This window comes from Pelobates fuscus, chromosome 1, assembly GCF_036172605.1.
Source record: "Pelobates fuscus isolate aPelFus1 chromosome 1, aPelFus1.pri, whole genome shotgun sequence".
Lineage (NCBI taxonomy): Eukaryota > Metazoa > Chordata > Amphibia > Anura > Pelobatidae > Pelobates > Pelobates fuscus.
In genome coordinates this window covers 89,756,394-89,777,380 of record NC_086317.1, presented here as the reverse complement: position 1 = coordinate 89,777,380, position 20,987 = coordinate 89,756,394, and the positions used below count along the sequence as shown (strand labels likewise).

Sequence of the window (20,987 nt, the reverse complement as noted above, 5' to 3'; positions counted from 1 at the left end):
CCTTATTCTTTGTAACCAGGGGTGTCCAAACTTTGCCCTGGGGAAGTGCCAGATCAGCATCATTTATTTCTCTTCATTGAATCTAGCTTTCGGTTTTGGCCATGTAGCTCCCTCTATTTTACCATGGAGAGGCGAAACACTCAGGAACAAGTAACTTTTGTAATTAAGCTTTAAAGAATGTATATGTGACCATGTTCCTTTGTTTCCAGGTACAAAGTGCCCTCAAGTCATTTCTTGAAGTAATCCTTCAACTTCAACAAGAGGCTATACCAGGTACCTGGAGTACAGGCTAAAGATCAGAGACAGGGTGTTAGGTCTAAGGTCTAATGATGTCCAACACAAACTTTGAGTATATGCTAACTCAGTGGTTCCAGAACTTTTTAGGTTCAAGGCGCCCTTAATATTTCAATATTTTTCCAAGGCGCCCCCAGTCAAAACTATTTTCTAGGTTGTATATATGAACAGCGCTGCGGCATATAATGGGACCCTTATCTTGGGAGTGGCACTGGTAAATTATTTAAAGAAACAATCCAGGAACAATAACCACTACATTACATTTTAGTGGTTATGGTGCCAGTAGTGCCGTAGTGCCCTCCTAGGGTAAGTAGTCAAACTGTTTAACCCCTTAAGGACACATGACGTGCCTGACATGTCATGATTCCCTTTTATTCCAGAAGTTTGGTCCTTAAGGGGTTAAGAACAGTTTGACAACTTACCTGGGGTCTGTCGGGATAGGAGCTGTAGTGTGTGTGTGTGTGTGTGTAGGGGGGGGGGATGGGGGGAGGGAGTACAATGTGTGTGAGTGTTGCAGTGTGCGTGCATCTGTGTAAGGGGTCCATGTGCGTGTGTGTGTGTACAGGGGTGCAGTGTGTGTAAAGGGGTGCATTGTGTTTGTGAAGGATGTAGTTGTGTGTGTGAGTATGTGGGGCAGTTTGTGCATGAGGGGTACAGTGTGTGTGTGAGGGGGGCAGAATGTGGCAGAACAGACCTCGCCACGTGTTCTTGGAGGGGGCTGCTTGCCCGCCTCCTACCTTCTGACTATGGCCCTGGAATATATGGCATTTGAAAACACTATTTGTGTTTTTTTTATGGGGTTATTGCATGTTTTGGGGTCCCTTTGATATGTTTTATGATACTGTATTTTCCTGCCTGTGATAATTAAGTCTATTGTGTTGAGATAATTGTATCACAGGCAGAGGGGAGGATTTCTGATGTAATTAATGGGAGGCTGCAGGAGAACCCGGCGGAGCTGCAGGTTAGAGCTCCCCAGGTCCTCTCTCCCTCCCTCCCCTGCCGGCTGTCAGCAAAGTGCTAGCGGGACGGAGAGGGAGAACTCTGATCTCCCCTCCGGTCCTGCAGAGCCGGCAGGGGAGAGCACAGTTCCCAGGGCTATAATCATAGCACCTGGAAAATAACTTGCGGCTCCCCTGTGTGCCCGTCTCACAGTTTGGGAACCGCTGTGCTAACTTACTGTTGCACAACATCATTATGCATAGTGAGGCAGGTGAATATCTGTGTACTGTACCTGAAGAATACAATTGTATTATAACATATAAACATACATTATTGTGAATGTTTTCTATTTCAATTCTAAATGATATAGCTGTCCTCAGATAGTTAAAATTGTTCATATACTGTTTACGCAGGTCCAGTTTAATATATATAGGGTAAACGGAAGAGAATGTTATAAGGCACACAGGAGAGCTGTGAAAAGTAAAATATAGGAGATTAAATCAGAGAGGTGTAATGTAGGAAAAAATAATGAGACTAGAGGGAAAGCAGGTAATAAATAAGAGATACAGTAGGAGCTGGAGATAGTGTAAGGAGATATGCACAGCGCTACGGAATTTGCTGGTGCTATAGAAATAATAATAATATGGCAGACAGGGTAAGATAGCAAGTAGGTGTAGGAACCAGAGGTAGAATGGGAGAGCGTGGTAGAGAGAAAGATGATACAGGAGCTGGAGATAGATATAAGGGAGATACAGAATACAAGAGTAGAGAAGATACTTTTAAAGTGGCACTGTCACGCCAAACTTATCTGTTCGTAACAGTTTCCTCTTTTCTTCCTTTCTCGGAGTCTGTTCTTCTTTTCTTCCTTTTTGATCGTTTTTTCTTTAAAACAACATAAAGTAGGGACTACTTTGTCTTATGTATTGTTCCTAAACTCGACCTTCTTTGACCAAAGGAGGAGCTAAAGTCTGCTCCATTTCCAGTGTCAAAGAAAGTATTCCCATCAGTTCCACCCTCATGCGTGTTCTCGCGATGCTTCATTCACCGTGACCGAACGTCCTGTCATTTAGACAGGACACCGGCGAATTGACCGAATTTGTCATTATATTCAGTTTGGAATTTTATTTGTGAGAATTGGTAAACCGCAAATAGCAACTGGTAGATGGAAGACACTGATGTTAGGAAGAAATACAAGCACTTTACAGACAAAGCAGGGTACAGTTTCCTGGATGAGCATACCTACAGATAGCCACATTTATTATGTATTTATTATGGTGTTTTTAAAAAAAAAAAAAAATGTAGCTCTGAATAAAAATCATATAGGTTGCAACCCGAATAATTTCTAACATTAACCTTTTGCTTTGTGGATACAAGAGCTTTTAAAAGACGATTGCCTCAGATAACGTATCACTCCCTGTTAGAGTAAGAGAGTTAAATGCCAGGGTAACCTCATCAACAACAGGAGATGTTTCCATCAGCTGGATAAATACAATGATCTGCCTCTCACAGTGCAGGACACGTCTGACCTTGGAGAATGACTTTCTGTGCTTTACAACCTGTAACTGATAGCTGTGCTATGAAATATCATGTACCTCATTCAATTATGTGTCCAGTCCCACTACAACCTAGGGGTACTTCAGTGTTGCTAACCCTTTGTGTAACAGTAGCCGCATTGCTTTTCAATTTAACAGAAACTAATGTCATAAGGGTTCTAGATAAGATATAAATTTTTTTAGCAGGATGAGCCAAAAATACAGATGTTCTTCTTTGTCACTAAACAGTCACATCCAAATTGCCAAACTTAAGTAAAACCAGTCAAGATGGTAAATAAGTTATTGTATATAAATAAAAACGCTGCAAGTGGAACAAAAATAGGACACAGAGCAAACCATACATACATTATTATTAAACAATAAGGAAGAACTTAGAATAAGAGACCTAAAATGCCTTTGTTTAGCCCATGAGTTGAGCTAACAGGGATGTGTTCCAGGATGGGATACCCTTATTAAAGCAAAAGAGGTAGGTCCCACGTGCTACGGTACATGAAGTATGTTTCTTATCACCCTGACTTAACTATGTATTTCTTCATGGCAACAGCTATAATGATGTGTGTACCACATTAATAATAAATAATTGGAAATAAAAAGTTTGTAAAATATTGTAAAAAGCAATGTCATCGAAAAAATTATAAAGGGTGTTACTAAAGAGCAAATCTAGTGAGCTTTGGCACGTGTCATTTCATTAACATATTCCGCAACAATATGCAAAATGCGTTAACCATAAAAATATCACACCAACTACAGTGTATGTGTTGCGGTTGCTGTAACAAAGAGTAAAAGACTGACCTGTATAAGGCATGTGTGTTACGGAACTATAATATGTGAAAAAGAACAGATGAATATTTTCAGTATTTATTCATTGATAGTGATTTATGGTTTATAGACAGTCAAATCACAAAAATTAGGCCAAATCAGCAATTAGAGCCGATATTTTATAATACTGTGCCTGAATAGTGCTTTACAGTTTGAACACTTTGGTTTTATAAATATTGTCTATAATATTTTTCAGCTCATTACTCATTTATGTTCTTTCTTAATAGCGTATGATATTGACCTGGAGATCGTGCATACCATGGAACAAAAGCTGAATAAAGAAGAATTTGTGGAGGTATAAATTAAATTTACCTAAAAAAAAACTTAAATCAATATTCAGTATATGGACAAATCATTCAAACTGCCCTAAAACCTTTTTTTTTTTTCTTTCCTCCACTGCAGTATGTGTATCCCTTTATCTCGAAATTCAGCACGGATGTTTTTCAAGAGTTTCTGCATCATCTTGCACAGTGTGCAGACATGTTTCGCGAAACGATCCGCCATGACATAAGGCGGCAGAAGTTTTCTGATCTCTTCTTTAAGTGTGACCCAGGAAAGGTTGGTTCTATACTTTATGCATTGTCCTTGTCTACATTCATTAGTGCCGCTTTGCTCTGCTGTCTACCTTCATGTAAATCATCTGAGATAATTGCTTTCCCTCTGCTGTTGCTGTCAGTACCATTACGTTATGGCACAACTGTCACTTGCCAGTATTTTTTATATTATGTTTACTTTCCCCTTCATTTTACTATTAGCGTTAATGAGGTCTGTAAAATAAAATCAAATGTAGAAAATCTGCACTCCCATCCAACCTGTGCTATAAACTCTGACTTTCGCACCTGTCCGTCATTGGCGAGGAGGCGAAATAGAGACAATGTTTCTACTTCTTCAAAGTGTGCCCTAGCTATGCCTGAGCGGAACTGGATTGTGATTTGAAATGCTCAATCTGTGGTCTGTCTGTCTTCCTAGAAGAAAAAAAAACATCACATGAAAATCTTTATAGCTTATTCATAATGTTGTAATTATTAGAGCACAATATATAGAATATATCGAATTTATATTCTGGTTTCAATGCTGGAAGTATTGTTTGCATTGATTGTTGCTTCTTTTTATCTTCTGTTTTTGTGACTTTTTTAGGTTGGCTTCCTGGACAGACAGCGGATTCTTGCCCTGATGGAATCTTTCTTTGACAACACAAGTCCTGAATCACCTGAATGGCAGCCCCGAAATCCTAGACAATGTGAGATATTTACATGGTTATTCAATGAAGTGAAAATTCAAATTGAATTCAAAGTGGATTTGAAATTTAAAGGAACACTATAGTCACCTAAATTACTTTAGCTAAATAAAGCAGTTTTAGTGTATAGATCATTCCCCTGCAATTTCACTGCTCAATTCACTGTCATTTAGGAGTTAAATCACTTTGTTTCTGTTTATGCAGCCCTAGCCACACCTCCCCTGGCTATGATTGACAGAGCCTGCATGAAAAAAACAAACTGGTTTCACTTTCAAACATTCAATTTACCTTAAATAATTGTATCTCAATCTCTAAATTGAACTTTAATCGCATACAGGAGGCTCTTGCAGGGTCTAGCAAGCTATTAACATAGCAGGGGATAAGACAATCTTAATTAAACAGAACTTGCAATAAAGAAAGCCTAAATAGGGCTCTCTTTACAGGAAGTGTTTATGGAAGGCTGTGCAAGTCACATGCAGGGAGGTGTGACTAGGGTTCATAAACAAAGGGATTTAACTCCTAAATGGCAGAGGATTGAGCAGTGAGGCTACAGGGGCATGTTCTATACACCAAAACTTCTTCATTAAGCTAAAGTTGTTCAGGTGACTATAGTGTCCCTTTAAGGCCAAAGTAGTTGAACTAGAAATATAGCTCAATTAGAGATTTTTTTCTGGTTTCACTATTTACACCTTGCATTTGAAATTCACTTTGAAATCATGTTAGAGAATAGTCCTGGTGACAGTGAAATCTGACCAGTATTCTAATCAACAATACTCTGATAAAATACTATACTAAATGACTCTGCTCGTCCAAATTACATACTTTACTAATATACTGCTAAAGGCATTACTATATCTTAAAGGTTAAAACATACAAATTCTGGTTAGGTCAATAAATTAGTATCTTAGCCTGTATGCTAAATGTTCACAGACACAGGTTGACTTTTGTTTTCCAAATACAATTTTTATTGTGAATGCATGATAGAATTGATGTGACGTACATGGTGAATGGACATATTGGACATTCACTTTTTCCTGAGAAATTAGAACTTGTAAAACTAAATAAAGAAAGAGAAATGGCAAATCAAAGCTCCAGTCCTGCTGTTTTATTATTAATGCACAGTCTGCGTGGTCACTTTTGTGCACCGAGAGGCGTCCAAGCGACTCTCAGGCAGGCACCACAAAGGAGAGACAAATCCCACCGAAATTAATATATATAAAGCAAGGCAGTGAAACAATAAGAGACGTTGGGGATTGAATAAGGTCTCCATGGGTTGTAAGAAAGAGATAAAATGACTTCCCCAAATCACCCGGGTAGAAAACTGTGTCATCTACTGTCGAGGGACTGCTCGCAAGGCAATAGTATAACCCATAACGGTTACCGGAAAAGTCCTGAAGCCATCGGCTAATAGTGGTGTACACTAACAGGATTGCGGTTACAAAACCCTGTTGTTTGCGAAGGGAGAAAAAGTGGGTGCAATAAGAAAGGAGCAAGGACACTATTCGGGGATAGGTTGACTTTTAATTTAATTCCTTTATTCACTCAGGGCCGGTGATTGAACTCAGTGAAATGGACCCAGAAGACTTCTGGGCTAACTTTCAAGAAACGGAACAACTTACAGAGGGAAAGGATCATGAAGAATCCAGAATTCCATTTTCAGAATCGACTCCAAGTCCTGAGCCAGCAGTGGTCAAAGACGTTGAGACTGTTTCTGCGGAGAATCCAGGAGAAGGTGAGACAGACAAAGTAGCAGAAATTCATATGTAGTCACTGGCATCATAAGCGTAATTTCTGATAGAACAGTCTCAATAACAAAAACAATTCAATGCTCGACTGTGTCATTTGAACTGAAAAGAAAGGCATTGTTCTGGAAGAATAGGTAGTCTTAAGTCTTCAAATGGCAGTGTTAACACAGAGTCCAACTAGCAGTGGGAGGGATACTTTATATAGTCCGTAGAAACAGAAAAAAATCTGGAAAAAACAAAACAGATGTTGACAAAAAAAAAGCGCTAGATGCTCAAATAAAATAATGGATACTGTTACAATATCAAAATGCTCCATAGAACATCATAGTATTTGTTAGTTATACTCCTGCGAGCCCAAATGGGAATTTCATATAGGGTCTAATGTAGCGTTCTGTCACGGTGTGAATGGGGACCAGATGCTATTCTTTCCATGCTGACAAGCTAACTGTGTGCACAACAATGCCCTTGTGGCCTGCCAGAGGCGGCTCTAGACTTTATGAGGCCTTAGGCGAAACGCAAACATGAGGCCCCACTAACAAAAAAGTGTCACATATACACATTGATGCACTGTCTACCTGTGTATGTGCCTGAGAGTGTGTCTGACAGAGAGTATCCTTGTGTGTCTGAATGTATGTCTCTGTGAGCATGTTTGCGTTTTTGTCTGAGACCCTATGTGTATGGGGTAGCTGCTTGAAGTGTGTTGTGTGTATGGGGGGGGTGATGGTGAGAGGCGGGTGATGTGAGAGGCGGGTGATGGTGAAAGGGGGGTGATGGTGAAAGGGGGGTGATGGTGAAAGGGGGGTGATGGTGTGGGGGTGATGGTGAGAGGGAGCGGGGGGTGATGGTGAGAGGGAGCGGGGGGTGTGATGGTGAGAGGGAGTGGGGGGTGTGATGGTGAGAGGGAGCGGGGAGTGATGGTGAGAGGGAGCGGAGGGTTGATGGTGAGAGGGAGCGGAGGGTTGATGGTGAGAGGGAGCGGAAGGTTGATGGTGACAGGGAGCGGGGGGTGATGGTGACAGGGAGCGGGGGGTGATGGTAATGTGAGAGTGAGGGGGGTAATGTGAGAGTGAGGGGGGTAATGTGAGAGTGAGGGGGGTAATGTGAGAGTGAGGGGGGTAATGTGAGAGTGAGGGGGGTAATGTGAGAGTGAGGGGGGTAATGTGAGAGTGAGGGGGGTAATGTGAGAGTGAGGGGGGTAATGTGAGAGTGAGAGGGGGTAATGTGAGAGTGAGAGGGGGTAATGTGAGAGTGAGAGGGGGTAATGTGAGAGTGAGTGGGGGTAATGTGAGAGTGAGAGGGGGTAATGTGAGAGTGAGAGGGGGTAATGTGAGAGTGAGAGGGGGTAATGTGAGAGTGAGAGGGGGTAATGTGAGAGTGAGAGGGGGTAATGTGAGAGTGAGAGGGGGTAATGTGAGAGTGAGGGGGTAATGTGAGAGTGAGGGGGTAATGTGAGAGTGAGGGGGTAATGTGAGAGTGGGGGGGCATAATGTGAGAGTGGGGGGGTAATGTGAGAGTGGGGGGTAATGTGAGAGTGGGGGGTAATGTGAGAGTGGGGGGGTAATGTGAGAGTGGGGGGGTAATGTGAGAGTGGGGGGCTAATGTGAGAGTAGGGGGCTAATGTGAGAGTAGGGGGCTAATGTGAGAGTAGGGGGCTAATGTGAGAGTAGGGGGCTAATGTGAGAGTAGGGGGCTAATGTGAGAGTAGGGGGCTAATGTGAGAGTAGGGGGCTAATGTGAGAGTAGGGGGCTAATGTGAGAGTAGGGGGCTAATGTGAGAGTAGGGGGGCTAATGTGAGAGTGAGAGGGGGGTGATGTGAGAAGGAGGGGGTGATGGTGAGTGGGGTGAGGCTGAGGGTGGTGACGGAGGGTTATGCTGAGGGTGGTGACGGAGGGTTATGCTGAGGGTGGTGACGGAGGGTTATGCTGAGGGTGGTGACGGAGGGTTATGCTGAGGGTGGTGGGGGGTGAGGCTGAGGGTGGTGAGGGGGTTGATGCTGAGGGTGGTGGGGGGAGTGATGCTGAGGGTGGTGGGGGGAGTGATGCTGAGGGTGGTGGGGGGAGTGATGCTGAGGGTGGTGGGGGGAGTGATGCTGAGGGTGGTGGGGGTGAGGCTGAGGGTGGTGGGGGTTGAAGCTGAGGGTGGTGGGGGTTGAAGCTGAGGGTGGTGGGGGTGAAGCTGAGGGTGGTGGGGGTGAAGCTGAGGGTGGTGGGGGTGAAGCTGAGGGTGGTGGGGGTGATGGTGGGGAGGGGTGATGGTGGTAGGGGGTGAGGCTGAGGGTGGTGGGGGGTGATGGTGGTGGGGGGGTGAGGCTGAGGGGGGGTAATGTGAGAGTGAGGGGGGGTAATGTGAGAGTTGGGGGGCTAATGTGAGAGTAAGGTGGCAAATGTGAGAGTGAGGGGGTAATGTGAGAGTGAGGGGGTAATGTGAGAGTGAGAGGGGGGTGATGGTGAGTGGGGTGAGGCTGAGGGTGGTGACGGAGGGTTATGCTGAGGGTGGTTGGGGGTGAGGCTGAGGGTGGTGAGGGGGAGTGATGCTGAGGGTGGTGGGGGTGAAGCTGAGGGTGGTGGGGGTGAAGCTGAGGGTGGTGGGGGTGAAGCTGAGGGTGGTGGGGGTGAAGCTGACGGTGGTGGGGGGTGATGGTGGTGGGGGGTGAGGCTGAGAGTGGTGGGGGTGATGGTGAGGGTGGGTGATGGTGGTGGGGGTGAGGCTGAGGGTGGTGGGGGGTGATGGTGAGAGTGGTGGGGGGTGATGGTGAGGAGGGGTGATGGTGGGGGGGTGAGGCTGAGGGTGGTGGGCGGTGAGGCTGAGGGTGGTGGGGGGTGATGGTGGTGGGGGTGAGGCTGAGGGTGGTGGGGGCGCGGGTGAGGGTGGTGGGGGGTGATGGTGAGTGTGGGGAGGGGTGATGGTGGTGGGGGGTGAGGCTGAGGGTGGTGGGGGGTGATGGTGAGAGTGGTGGGGGTGATGGTGAGGGTGGGGAGGGGTGATGGTGGGGGGGTGAGGCTGAGGGTGGTGGGGGGTTATGGTGGTGGGGGTGAGGCTGAGGGTGGTGAAGCTGAGGGTGGTGGGGGGTGAAGCTGAGGGTGGTGGGGGGTGAGGGTGGTGGGGGGTGATGGTGGGGAGGGGTGATGGTGGTAGGGGGTGAGGCTGAGGGTGGTGGGGGGTTATGGTGGTGGGGGTGAGTCTGAGGGTGGTGGGAGGTGAAGCTGAGGGTGGTGGGGGTGAAGCTGAGGGTGGTGGGGGGTGAAGCTGAGGGTGGTGGGGGGTGATGGTGGTGGGGGTGATGGTGAGGGTGGGGAGGGGTGATGGTGGTAGGGGGTGAGGCTGAGGGTGGTGGGGGGTGATGGTGGTGGGGGTGAGGCTGAGGGTCGTGGGGGGTGATGGTGGGGAGGGGTGATGGTGGTGGGGGTGAGGCTGAGGGTCGTGGAGGGTGATGGTGGGGAGGGGTGATGGTGGTGGGGGTGAGGCTGAGGGTGATGGTGGTTGAGGCTGAGGGTGGTGGGGGTGAGGGTGGTGGGGGGTTATGGTGGTGGGGGGTGAGGCTGAGGGTGGTGATGGTGGTGGGGGGTGAGGGTGGTGGGGATGGGGAGGGAGAGCCTACCTTTCCCTGGTGGTCCAGTGGGTTCCCTGGTGGTCCGGTGGCCACTGCTTCCGGTCTGCAGCTCCGCATAGCTGCAGACCATGTAATCTCGCGAGATTTCAGAGCGTTGCCGTGGTAACCCGCGGCAACGCTCTGATTGGCCAAATCTCGCGAGTCACATGGTCTGCAGCTCTGCACACTGCGGAGCTGCAGACCAGTGTCTGCGATGGTGGCCGGGCAGCAAGGAGGGGCCTCGCACCCGGCGGCATACCGGGCAAGCCGCCGGGCCCCCTCCTGGTGTCAGGTCCTCGGTCACTGACCGAGGACCTGACACACTCTGCCAACAGGCGGTTTAGGCGGCCGCGAGGCCCCAGCCAGTGCGAGGCCTTAGGCGGCCGCCTAAACCGCCTAATTAGAGAGCCGCCTCTGTGGCCTGCACAAGTATGATCAACAAGTTTCATGTCATTTATGTCAACTGAAGTTATGTATTTATTTTGTTTTGTTCTATTGAACTTTCCAGTTTTGTAGTATAGAACATATATAATAGAATTACTTTGTAATTTAACTGGAGGAACGGCTGTTGGTAATAATTTGTTTCTAGCAGCATTTATAGGAATGCTAAGCAGCTGTCTACTATGAAAACATGATGAATGAAGCGAAGACTGCTGTTCACCTGAATGTGCCAGAAAGCACAGGCTTTATTGACAGAACATGATAGCACTGAGATGCTTTCAATAGGTGCAGACAAAGTATAGATCAGTCAAGCCTACCTTCTGAATTATAGATTACTAAACTGTTAAATACTGTAATGCCTACAGTCATAGAATGAAACTAGAATACATGTAAATTTAATCTTTGCTAGCCAGGTCAGTGAACTTTAGACTGCTATGCCATACATATTATTGGAATCACTATGTAAATCCATAAATTATGCCCACTTTCAAATTATTGCAATTTGTATCTTTATCAGATATCTCTAGATGTCCCTTTAGGTTAGGGCTCAGAGAGACCTGTGAAGACCAAAGAAGGACAAATACTCAAGAATATCACATAGCCCTGCTTCAATTTCAAGGTTGTTTGTGTAGATAATCGTGTCTCTCCCTCTTTATATATACTTGTTTTTTTAAATATAGCAGCATCCCAGCTTGTGGAAGGCATAGCTCATGAAGAACACAACAGTGAAAAAGAACCACACAGTGAAGAACACAACATTGATAAAGAACCACACAGTGAAGAACACAACATTGATAAAGAACCACACCGTGAAGAACACAACATTGATAAAGAACCACACCGTGAAGAACACAACATTGATAAAGAACCACACCGTGAAGAATACAACATTGATAAAGATCCACACCGTGAAGAATACAACATTGATAAAGATCCACACCATGAAGAACACAACATTGATAAAGATCCACACCATGAAGAACACAACATTGATAAAGATCCACACCATGAAGAACACAACATTGATAAAGATCCACACCATGAAGAACACAACATTGATAAAGATCCACACCATGAAGAACACAACATTGATAAAGATCCACACCATGAAGAACACAACATTGATAGAGATCCACACTTTGTTGAAGGACAGGCCTGCTCGGGTACTTTTTATAAAATAGCTACTAAATTACTATAACCTGATCTACCGATTACTACAATAACTGTACGTGCTAAGGAGTTCTTAAAGGGTATAAATGCATTTATTGATGAGTAAAGTATTTTGGTCTGTTTTCAGACACAGAATCCCAGCTTGTGGAAGGCAGACCTTCTGAAGAAACCCACTGTGATAAAGATCCTCATATCATTGAAGGACAGCCTTGGTCAGGTGAGTATGCTAATTTGGTCTTAAATAAATACTATATAATACTATACTATAAACAAGTACATGTATTCCTAATGCTGTAGTGTGCTAGTATCTATTTAGACTAATTTATGGCTGAGAAGAAGATCTGTTTAATGGCCTTCCCTTCTCTCGCCCCATGTTTTGATGACAACTTGCTATAATAATATAGCATCTGTAGTAAAGTAGGTCACCATGCACTGATTTGCTTTGAATCGATGGGCAAATTTGGTCCCTATGTAATCACTGAATTGCATTTAGTAAATATTCAAAATACAGGAAAATTCATGGATTTTCATATTCAGGTTCCTTTCAGAGTTTAGTGAATAGCTTTCTCAGTCTATTGCAGTGAGGGTTGTTACATTTTATTTCTAATCTAAAAAAAACTAAATAATTATCTTTTGTGTATTTGTAGGTGAACTCCTAACTGCTGATTTGCCATTTAGGTATAGCTCATATGGAGACAGAAGTCAAGATGAGTGCAGTGTCACAGCCTCACAGTTTACAGGTAATTTACTTGGGATAATTCTCCAACTCTTACAGGATAATTTACTGAAGTGAGAATTCAAGGTGAATTTCAAATTTAAGACCAGGGCAGCTAAACAGAAAACATTGCTGACTTAGATAATTTTCCATTTGAGCTGTTTTGAACTTAAATTTGTTTTCACTTTTGTGAATAAACCTACTATTTTGTTCAGATTACAGCTTGCTTAAAGTAATCTTTTAGATGCATGGCAATATTTTAAACCTTTAACAATACCAAATGAATGATGCGTTTATAATGGGACTGTGCAAACCAGGGCCATCTTTAATATTAATTGGGTCCTGGACAAGATTCAGCTGACAGGCCCCCTTCCCCAGGAACAGCTTGTCTGGGCCCCTGTAAATAATGGTGCCCCGGGCAGTGACCCTTTTGCTCTGTGATAAAGACAGCTCTGGTGCAAACACTCCAAAAGCAGCCTCCAATTTACCTAATGCAAAGACCTTTTGTAATGCTCTAATATCATTTTTTTTTTTCTGCCCATGTGCTTATAAATCAAACGTACTTTAATGTTCTTCTCTAAAATGTTTGCCAGCAATAATAATATGGCATCCAATATGTCCTGACACATTTTGGCAGCCCAGTCATTTCCCCATTGCAGCACCTCTATATGTAGACAATATATTATTTATAAACGTATGATTAGTGGAACTGTCACTTTATGCTCCAAATAATACAGCTTTTCTTTTCATGTAGAAATTGGGTTTCAAATACTTGCAATGTGGAACTCGAAAAGCATTTATCTTTGATCTTATCAAATGTATGAATCTCTAGAATATCTGTCATTTAAAGTGAATTGGAAATCGGTATTTCGTATATTATACGAAAAAATACTTGAAAAGATTTGAGATAAATAGCATATGTACAAGGTTACTCTTATTTATTATTCTAACTTGGTACGTCCTAGTGAACAGTGTGATGTATCTGATATTTAATTCATGTTGAAACTTGCAAATAAGAAAGATAGAAGGATATTTGGTGTAGAAGTTGGAGAGATGATTTTTTATTATTGGCTTGCCTGTGAGCCTTCGAGTTTCCACTTAAAACATCTGTGTAATTTTTTTTTTTTAATGGGCTAGGAATTCCAGTTCTGCTATTCCTGCCTGGCTTCCCCCGATACTACCTACATACAGTAAATTGATCATTCAAAGTTAATTTCAAATTTAAAGCCCACTGTTGTGATAATGGCCCACTGTAGTGATTATGGAATTCCCTGGCCTGATAAACTGAGGTGATGTGGCAAACCGTTTAGCAACGATTTGGTCCCCTCTGGGTTCTGATGCTGTTTAATGGTCCCGTGTGTGCTTCTGGCTTCTGCAGAGTCACAGAAGCTGGAAGTTGTGTCCATCGCCATTCATTGTGTCAGCTGATCTCTCTAGGCCAGTGGATGCAATTATGTGCAACGAAAGTCACACAGCATTGACATTAGCCAAACTAGAACTCTAGTCCGGAGTTGCACATACGGACTACAGGCACCATGACCTCTTCAAATCACTGAAGTGGTTATGCTTCGAGTAATCCTTCAAGGCCAGAGTAGCCAAACTGAACGCATAGCTGACTAGGTCCTTCAGCTCCACCATTCCATTGTCTATCTTGATGTTGGCACCTCCATTTTTGTGCAATCCCACCTTTTTTCTGTGTAGTTTTCACACACTGTTAGAGTTTGTCACTTTTTGCTTCAGACTGCCCTCTCCTGTTCTTCTAAAGATCTATCAGGGACATTTCAAAGTAAGTTTATTGCCGTTGCACATATGTTGGGGTTGTGAGGGACAGCGAAACAGAGTTCTCATTATTACCTAATCAGGAAAATGGTGGTAAACCAATATGTTTAATTTTCTTTTAAAAAAAAAAATTACATTTTCTTATTTAGTACTACAAATTGCATTGCATAAAGAGAAAAAAAGACTTTTATGTGTCAGACATGAACAAATGACACAAAATATGCTTTGAGACTGACCCACAAGGTTGTTCTTGATTAATATAGCAGCAATAGTTTATTTTGTGGTTTCTACAGTACATAATAGGGTTTTACACAGAAATTGACAGACAGTGACAAACTGATATATAAAGCACAGGCGGCATATTTGCAAAAATGTGCACATTAAACCTCATGTCTTCACTATATATCATATTGTGTTATTCCTGTGGGCATTGTCCTTCACTTTAAAGCATTTAGTGTCAAATGTAAACAATGGAAGTCCCATATCTGTGTACAGATAAATGATACAACAGAAAACTGAAAGCTTACATTTTATAAATCAGATCTGTCCAAAAGGCAAATTAAATTATTAGCGTCACCTACATGTCTGGTTATTATTACAATATAATGTGACAGACTCAAAATGCACTGCCTATAAAATCATTATATTACATCACAGTTTATTCACTGATTAGGTTATAAGAGCGCTTAATGTAAAATATTATTGATTCAGATATTGGCATGGTGTGGAATTTTTAGATTGTAAGCCTGTTCAAGCAGGATCCTCTTCAACCTATTGTTCCTGTAATCATTTGGAATTGCCTCATTTATTGTTACATTTTCCCCTTCATAATATTGTAAAAAATAAGTTGGCGCTATATAAATGCCAATAGTAATGATAATCCATAACTTTTTAGTCATGTCATCTGCTATGTGTGTGAGTTAGTAATAATAATAGATTGTTCCTTTAGTGTATTCAGACCCCATCGTCACAATTAAAATATGAAAGAAAAAATATATAAGGCTCTCCTGTAACCCAAAACCAGAATATTGTTCTGTAAGATGTATTAGTGGCATAACCAGGGTTATTTCTAACTTAAATTTGAAATTCACTTTGAATTCTCACTTTTGTGAATAGCTCTGTCCATGTCATCATGCTGGTTGTGATGATGCAGAACGCAAAGACGCAAAGGTCTTACAGAGGAAGAGCTACTGCAGTCTGTCATTCTGACAGCCACCCCCAAAAAAAGTAAAATACAGCCCTACCTACTCCCCTCACCCAAACCTTGTTTTTTCAGCACCAAAAAGGCCAAATAAAAATCCATTAACCCCTTAAGGACAGACAACGGATATATTCTGTCATGATTCCCTTTTATTCCAGAAGTTGTGTCATTAAGGGGTTAAGCCAGTTGAATTTAGAAAATAAAACAAGACCTGAGCGCAAAAAATACTCCAGGAAAAAAACATTCTTTTAAAAAATAATCCATCTTCACTCAGCGAAGGCACTGCGCAGACTTAGCTCCGCAGGGCGGGGAAAGGCTTATAAAGCCTAATTGGTTGGCTTAAACCAACCAATCAGAGCGCATTGAGTGAAATAGCAGAGTGTGGGAAGGCTTTATAAGCCTTTTCCTGCCCTGCGTAGCTCAGTCTGAGCGGAGCCCTCTGTAGTTGAACGCCTGGTAACCCGACCGGTTACCTTGGCTAATTCCCTTCCTTCAGCCGAACAGGAGCCATAAAGAGTGTAAAGAGACCCATTTTCCCCCAGTAACTGGACGAGACTCAGTTTTGGAGGTACAACAACATTTTATTTTCCACACTCGGCTTTTATGTAAAAGCCCATGCAAGGGTGTACACCACACAACGACACTGTCCCCCCTCAGGGTACTCCCCCTCCCAGGGGTCATATGCGGAAACAGAACTCCAGCCCCTTTGTCCCCTGTTCACGCCACCCAAATGTATGGTCCTCATCCCATGACCCAATGCACCTAGGAGTCACAGCGCGTGAAAGCTTTCCACCTACTTGAGTCCCAGTTACAGAGAGCCTGCCAAACCAGTCATTGTCCCCAAAGGATGCGCATACTAATCCCAGGGACCCCCATAACGGTACCTGCCTCGAACCACCTCCATTCGCGAGGTGTGAAACCAAGCAAGGGAAGCATCTCCTTTAGGGCTACGAATGTTCTCCCTGGCTGGCGCTCGCTTATACGAACGGCAGCCACCAAGGGGAGCACTCATTAATTACTTCCTTTCCGGCTTCACACTTATGTTGTGAGTTGTTAATGTTCTAATTGATTGGCTTGAACATTCCAATGGGTATCGGGGAGGTCCTCGTTCAGGAACCAAATGAGGTGAGACACCATCCACAAATGCTCCCCCTGGTTGTCGTTCGTCTATACGAAATGGCGGCCACCTAGGGGCGGCATGCGCTGTTGGCTTCTCTGGCGGTTTGTGGTTTGACACCTTGTTGCGAAGTGTGAACGTTCTAAGTGGTTCATTGAGGTGGTCCCCGTTCCGGAGGCGAATGGATTCCCTTTGTGGAAGCACTCCCGAACGGGGAGCAGGCACAGCACACAAATATACAGGCAACACACATACTAAAGAAGAGCAAAACCCATGAATAGTGGCGATCCCGCCACACCCTCGCTGGGTGAAAATGGATTATTTTTCTTGCATCAAATGGTAAGTTGTTTTTTTTAAATTTACAGATATTTTATTTGATTAAAAACACTGAGGGGGTAGGTAGGGCTTTATTTTTTTTTTATGGGTGGGGTGGTGACTAAGGGCTTGGGTACCAGGGGGGGGTATTTTTTCATATAGCCCCCACCCCCACTAGTTAATAGTTGCCCCACCATGGGGCCATTTATGAGAAGGTGAGGGGGGGGGACTTTTTACTGCTCACTGTTTACTTGACATGCCCCTACTCGCAGCATAGCGAGTAGGGGCAGATTAATCACTAATACTAACTAATCTTAAAATTTAAATTTAGTCTTTAAATCTTGGTCTTTAAGCCTTTTGGTAGATAGCTCCCTAATACCATGGGAATTAGGGAGCTATCTACTAAGCAGCTGCAAGATGCAGCCGCAGCACAGATCGGAATTTGATTCATTCGAAGTGGGTCGGAGTGGGTGAAGTGTAGGAAAAATACATAAGACAAAGTAGTACCTACTTTGTCTTATGTTTTAAAGAAAACTAGAGTAGAAAGGAAAAAAAGAACATATCCTGAGAGCAGGACCGGTGCTAGGATTTTTAGTTACACAGGCGAAGATGCATTTTGGTGCCCCCCACCCTCGTTTAAAATAAGGTTCATACAAACACAGAAATAATCATACAGAGACATACAGACACAGACAGAGACATACATGCAGGCATATAGACATACATACAGAGGCATACCGTCATACAGACACATACATACATACATAGACAGACATACAGAAACATACATACAGAGACATCCAGGCATACAGACACATACATACATACAGGCATACAAAGACATACACGCATACAGAGACATACAGACACATACATATATACAGGTATACAGAGACATACAGGCATACAGACACATACGTACAAAGACATACAGGCATACAGACACATACATTTGTACATACAGAGACATACAGGCATACGGACACATACATTTGTATATACAGAGACATACAGGCATACAGAAACATACAGACACATACATGCATACAGAAACATACATACAAAGACATACAGGCATACAGAGACCTACATACATACATACAGAGACATACACACATACAGAGACATACACAATTACATACTAGTTCAATCTTGTCCCCTGGATGCATGCTGTCTGGCTCCTTGGAGTCCTGTCCTGCAGCCCAGCCCCATCACAGGGCGCCAGCCGCGCTGTGTGGTACACAGGGAGCAGGGATATGATGTCATTCATATCCTCGCCCCCTCCAACACATGGCGGCGGGCACCTGGTCGCAGGGGTTGCAGGGCTGTGACCCCTGCGACCGCGGTATTTACGCCAGTGCATGCAGATGCACACACAATTAAAGGACCACTACAGACACCCAGATCACATCAGCTCAATGAAGTGGTCTGGGTGTCAGGTCCCTCTAGTTTTAACCCTGCAGCTGAAAACATAGCAGTTTCAGAGAAACTGCTATGTTTCACCGAGGGTTAATCCAGCCTCTAGTGGATGTCTCACTGACAGCCGCTAGAGGAGCTTCCGCTATTCGAAAACACTGAACGTCCATAGGAAAGCATTGAGTAATGCTTTCCTATGGGCGGTTTGAATGCATGCGCGGCAAGAGCATTCGGAGCTGAGAGGCGGAGGGATCCCCAGCGCCAAGGGAGTCCGGCGCTAGAGAAAGGTAAGTGCTGAAGACACACACACACTCTCACGAACAGATGCATACACACCAGCTAACAGACACACACATTTACTGACAGACACACTCAGCGACAGACATACATACACACTCACTTACAAAACATACACTCTCACTGACAAACACTCACTAACAGACATCAAACAGACTCACTAATACACACACAAACACACTCAGTAAGAGACACACAGTAACACACTGACACTCACTAGCAGACACACTCACTGACACTCACTAGCAGACACACTCACTGACACTCACTAGCAAACACACACACTGACACTAGCAAAGTGGGCGCTCGGCCACGCTACAACAGGTCGTCGGTTGGAGGGGAGCGCAGTGCGCTTCCCTCCTTCTGGTCAGCCTGATTTTGCGCCCCCACGGCCGGTGCGCCCTAAGGCGGCCGCCTGGGCCGCCTTATGGTAGCGCCGGCCCTGCCTGAGAGAGGGAGAGAAGAGGAAGCGATTAGGGAAGTTCGGCATGACAGTGCCGCTTTAAATCGCTCTGTTTATCCAGCTTCAGCCACACCTCCCTGCATGTGACTTGCACAGCCTTCCCAAACACTTAAAGAGACATTCCAGGCACCCAGACCACTTCTGCCCATTGGAGTGGTCTGGGTGCCAACTCCCACTACCCTTAACCCTGCAAGTGTAATTATTGCAGTTTTCATAAACTGCAATAATTACCTTGCAGGGTTAACTCCTCCTCTATTGGCTGTCTACTAGACAGCCACTAGAGGGCACTTCCGTGTTTATAGCACATGAAAAGTGTGCTATAACGTCCCTGGACGTCCTCATGCTATGTGAGGACCTCTAGCGTCGCTGAAATCCCCATAGGAAAATATTGAAAGCATTTGTCAATGCTTTCCTATGGGGAGGTCTAATGCGCGTGCGCGGCATTGCCGGCGGCCATGCATGCTCAGTAGGTCTCCCCCACCGGATGAATTTGGCGGGGTAGGGGCGTCGGCTGACCCTGACCCGACGCCAAGGGACATCCGCGCTGGATACAGGTAAGTCACTGAAGGAGTTTTAACCCCTTCAGCAACGTTGGAGGGAGAGGGGGCCTGCAGTGCCAGGAAAACGGTTTGTTTTCCTGGCACTGGAGAGTCCCTTTAATGTAAAAGATTTACCTGAAGTGTAAACTTCCTTTATTGCAAATTCTGTTTAGAATTTCTTATCTCATGCTCTGTTGATAGCCCTATATACTCTGCAGGAGCCTATTGTGTGTGATTAAAATTCAACTTACAGATCAAGGGGAAAAAAATTATAAAGCAAGTTAAAGTCTGAAAATTAAACTTTTTTTTATGCAGGCTGTGTCAGTCACAGCCAGTGGAAGTGTGGCTAGGGCTGTATAATCAAAAGTGATTTAACTCCTAAATGTCAGAGAATTGAGCAGTGAGTCTGCAGGACCATGTTGTACACACCAAAACTGTTTAAGCTAAAGTTAATTTGGTGCCTATAGTGTCCCTTTAACCCCTTAAGGACCAAACTTCTGGAATAAAAGGGAATCATGACATGTCACACATGTCATGTGTCCTTAAGGGGTTAAGTTTGTAGAGGTAAAACCTGTAGAAAAAGGATATAGTAAATATTGTATGCTAGATACTGCACATTGTCAGCTGGCTCACTCAGCATATCAATGCTGTCAAAGTATGAATGAAATTGGTATTGCTTATACTGAAGTAATCTTTCAGCACATTAGAAATATGCTGAGCAGGGTGATGGTTTCGGTCAAACCTCTTAAAAATAGAGCCGGCAAATCGTACCTGCTACAATATAATGTAGTGGTTATGGTGCTTGGACCTCCTTTTTAATACTCGATTGATGCAAATGAAAGAAAGCAATAGCTTTTATAAAAGCTTTTATTATAAAATTTGCTGTTTTGTTTCTACATCTAGATTTACACCCAATCATCACCGATATTAATTCTCGACGTCCATCAAATATTGCAAGTGCGTTCAGCAGCAGCCAATTGAACCTGCCGCAGTTTGTGCAACTAATGGAGACTTTCCTGGGAGTGGGAGCCCCCTTGCCAATTGTGGACAAACTCACCAACTTCATACAGAAAGAATATGTTGAGACAGAAGAGGAGAAAATGACATTGTTGAATAAAGTAATGAATCTTTACTATTTTGGGTGCGGGGTACACTCAGCTAAAAGGAAACAATAGCTAAACACAGATCATGATACCACATTACCTACATAACTATAAGAGATAATTAGAATAAAGTCAAAGAATACAAGTACACCAAGCATGAACAAAACAAGTAGAATAAAGGTGATTGAGGCCAGTAGAGTAAAAATAATTGTGTAAGCCTATCTATGCTTATATAAGCAATGCAAGTATCAATT

At 43.9% G+C, this 20,987-nt stretch overlaps 1 protein-coding gene across 1 annotated transcript in view; it reads left to right on the top strand.

Annotated features, from left to right (window-relative positions):
* The window catches only part of EFCAB5 (EF-hand calcium binding domain 5), a 55,950-nt gene that overhangs the window by 5,814 nt on the left and 29,149 nt on the right, over positions 1-20,987 (top strand). Inside the window, exons 4-12 of the mRNA XM_063450013.1 lie at positions 210-273; positions 3,833-3,900; positions 4,008-4,163; positions 4,743-4,845; positions 6,389-6,574; positions 11,299-11,781; positions 11,916-12,005; positions 12,436-12,528; positions 20,534-20,748. Of these exons, the coding sequence (XP_063306083.1) occupies positions 210-273; positions 3,833-3,900; positions 4,008-4,163; positions 4,743-4,845; positions 6,389-6,574; positions 11,299-11,781; positions 11,916-12,005; positions 12,436-12,528; positions 20,534-20,748 (1,458 nt within the window). The remainder of the gene's footprint in view (positions 1-209; positions 274-3,832; positions 3,901-4,007; positions 4,164-4,742; positions 4,846-6,388; positions 6,575-11,298; positions 11,782-11,915; positions 12,006-12,435; positions 12,529-20,533; positions 20,749-20,987) is intronic.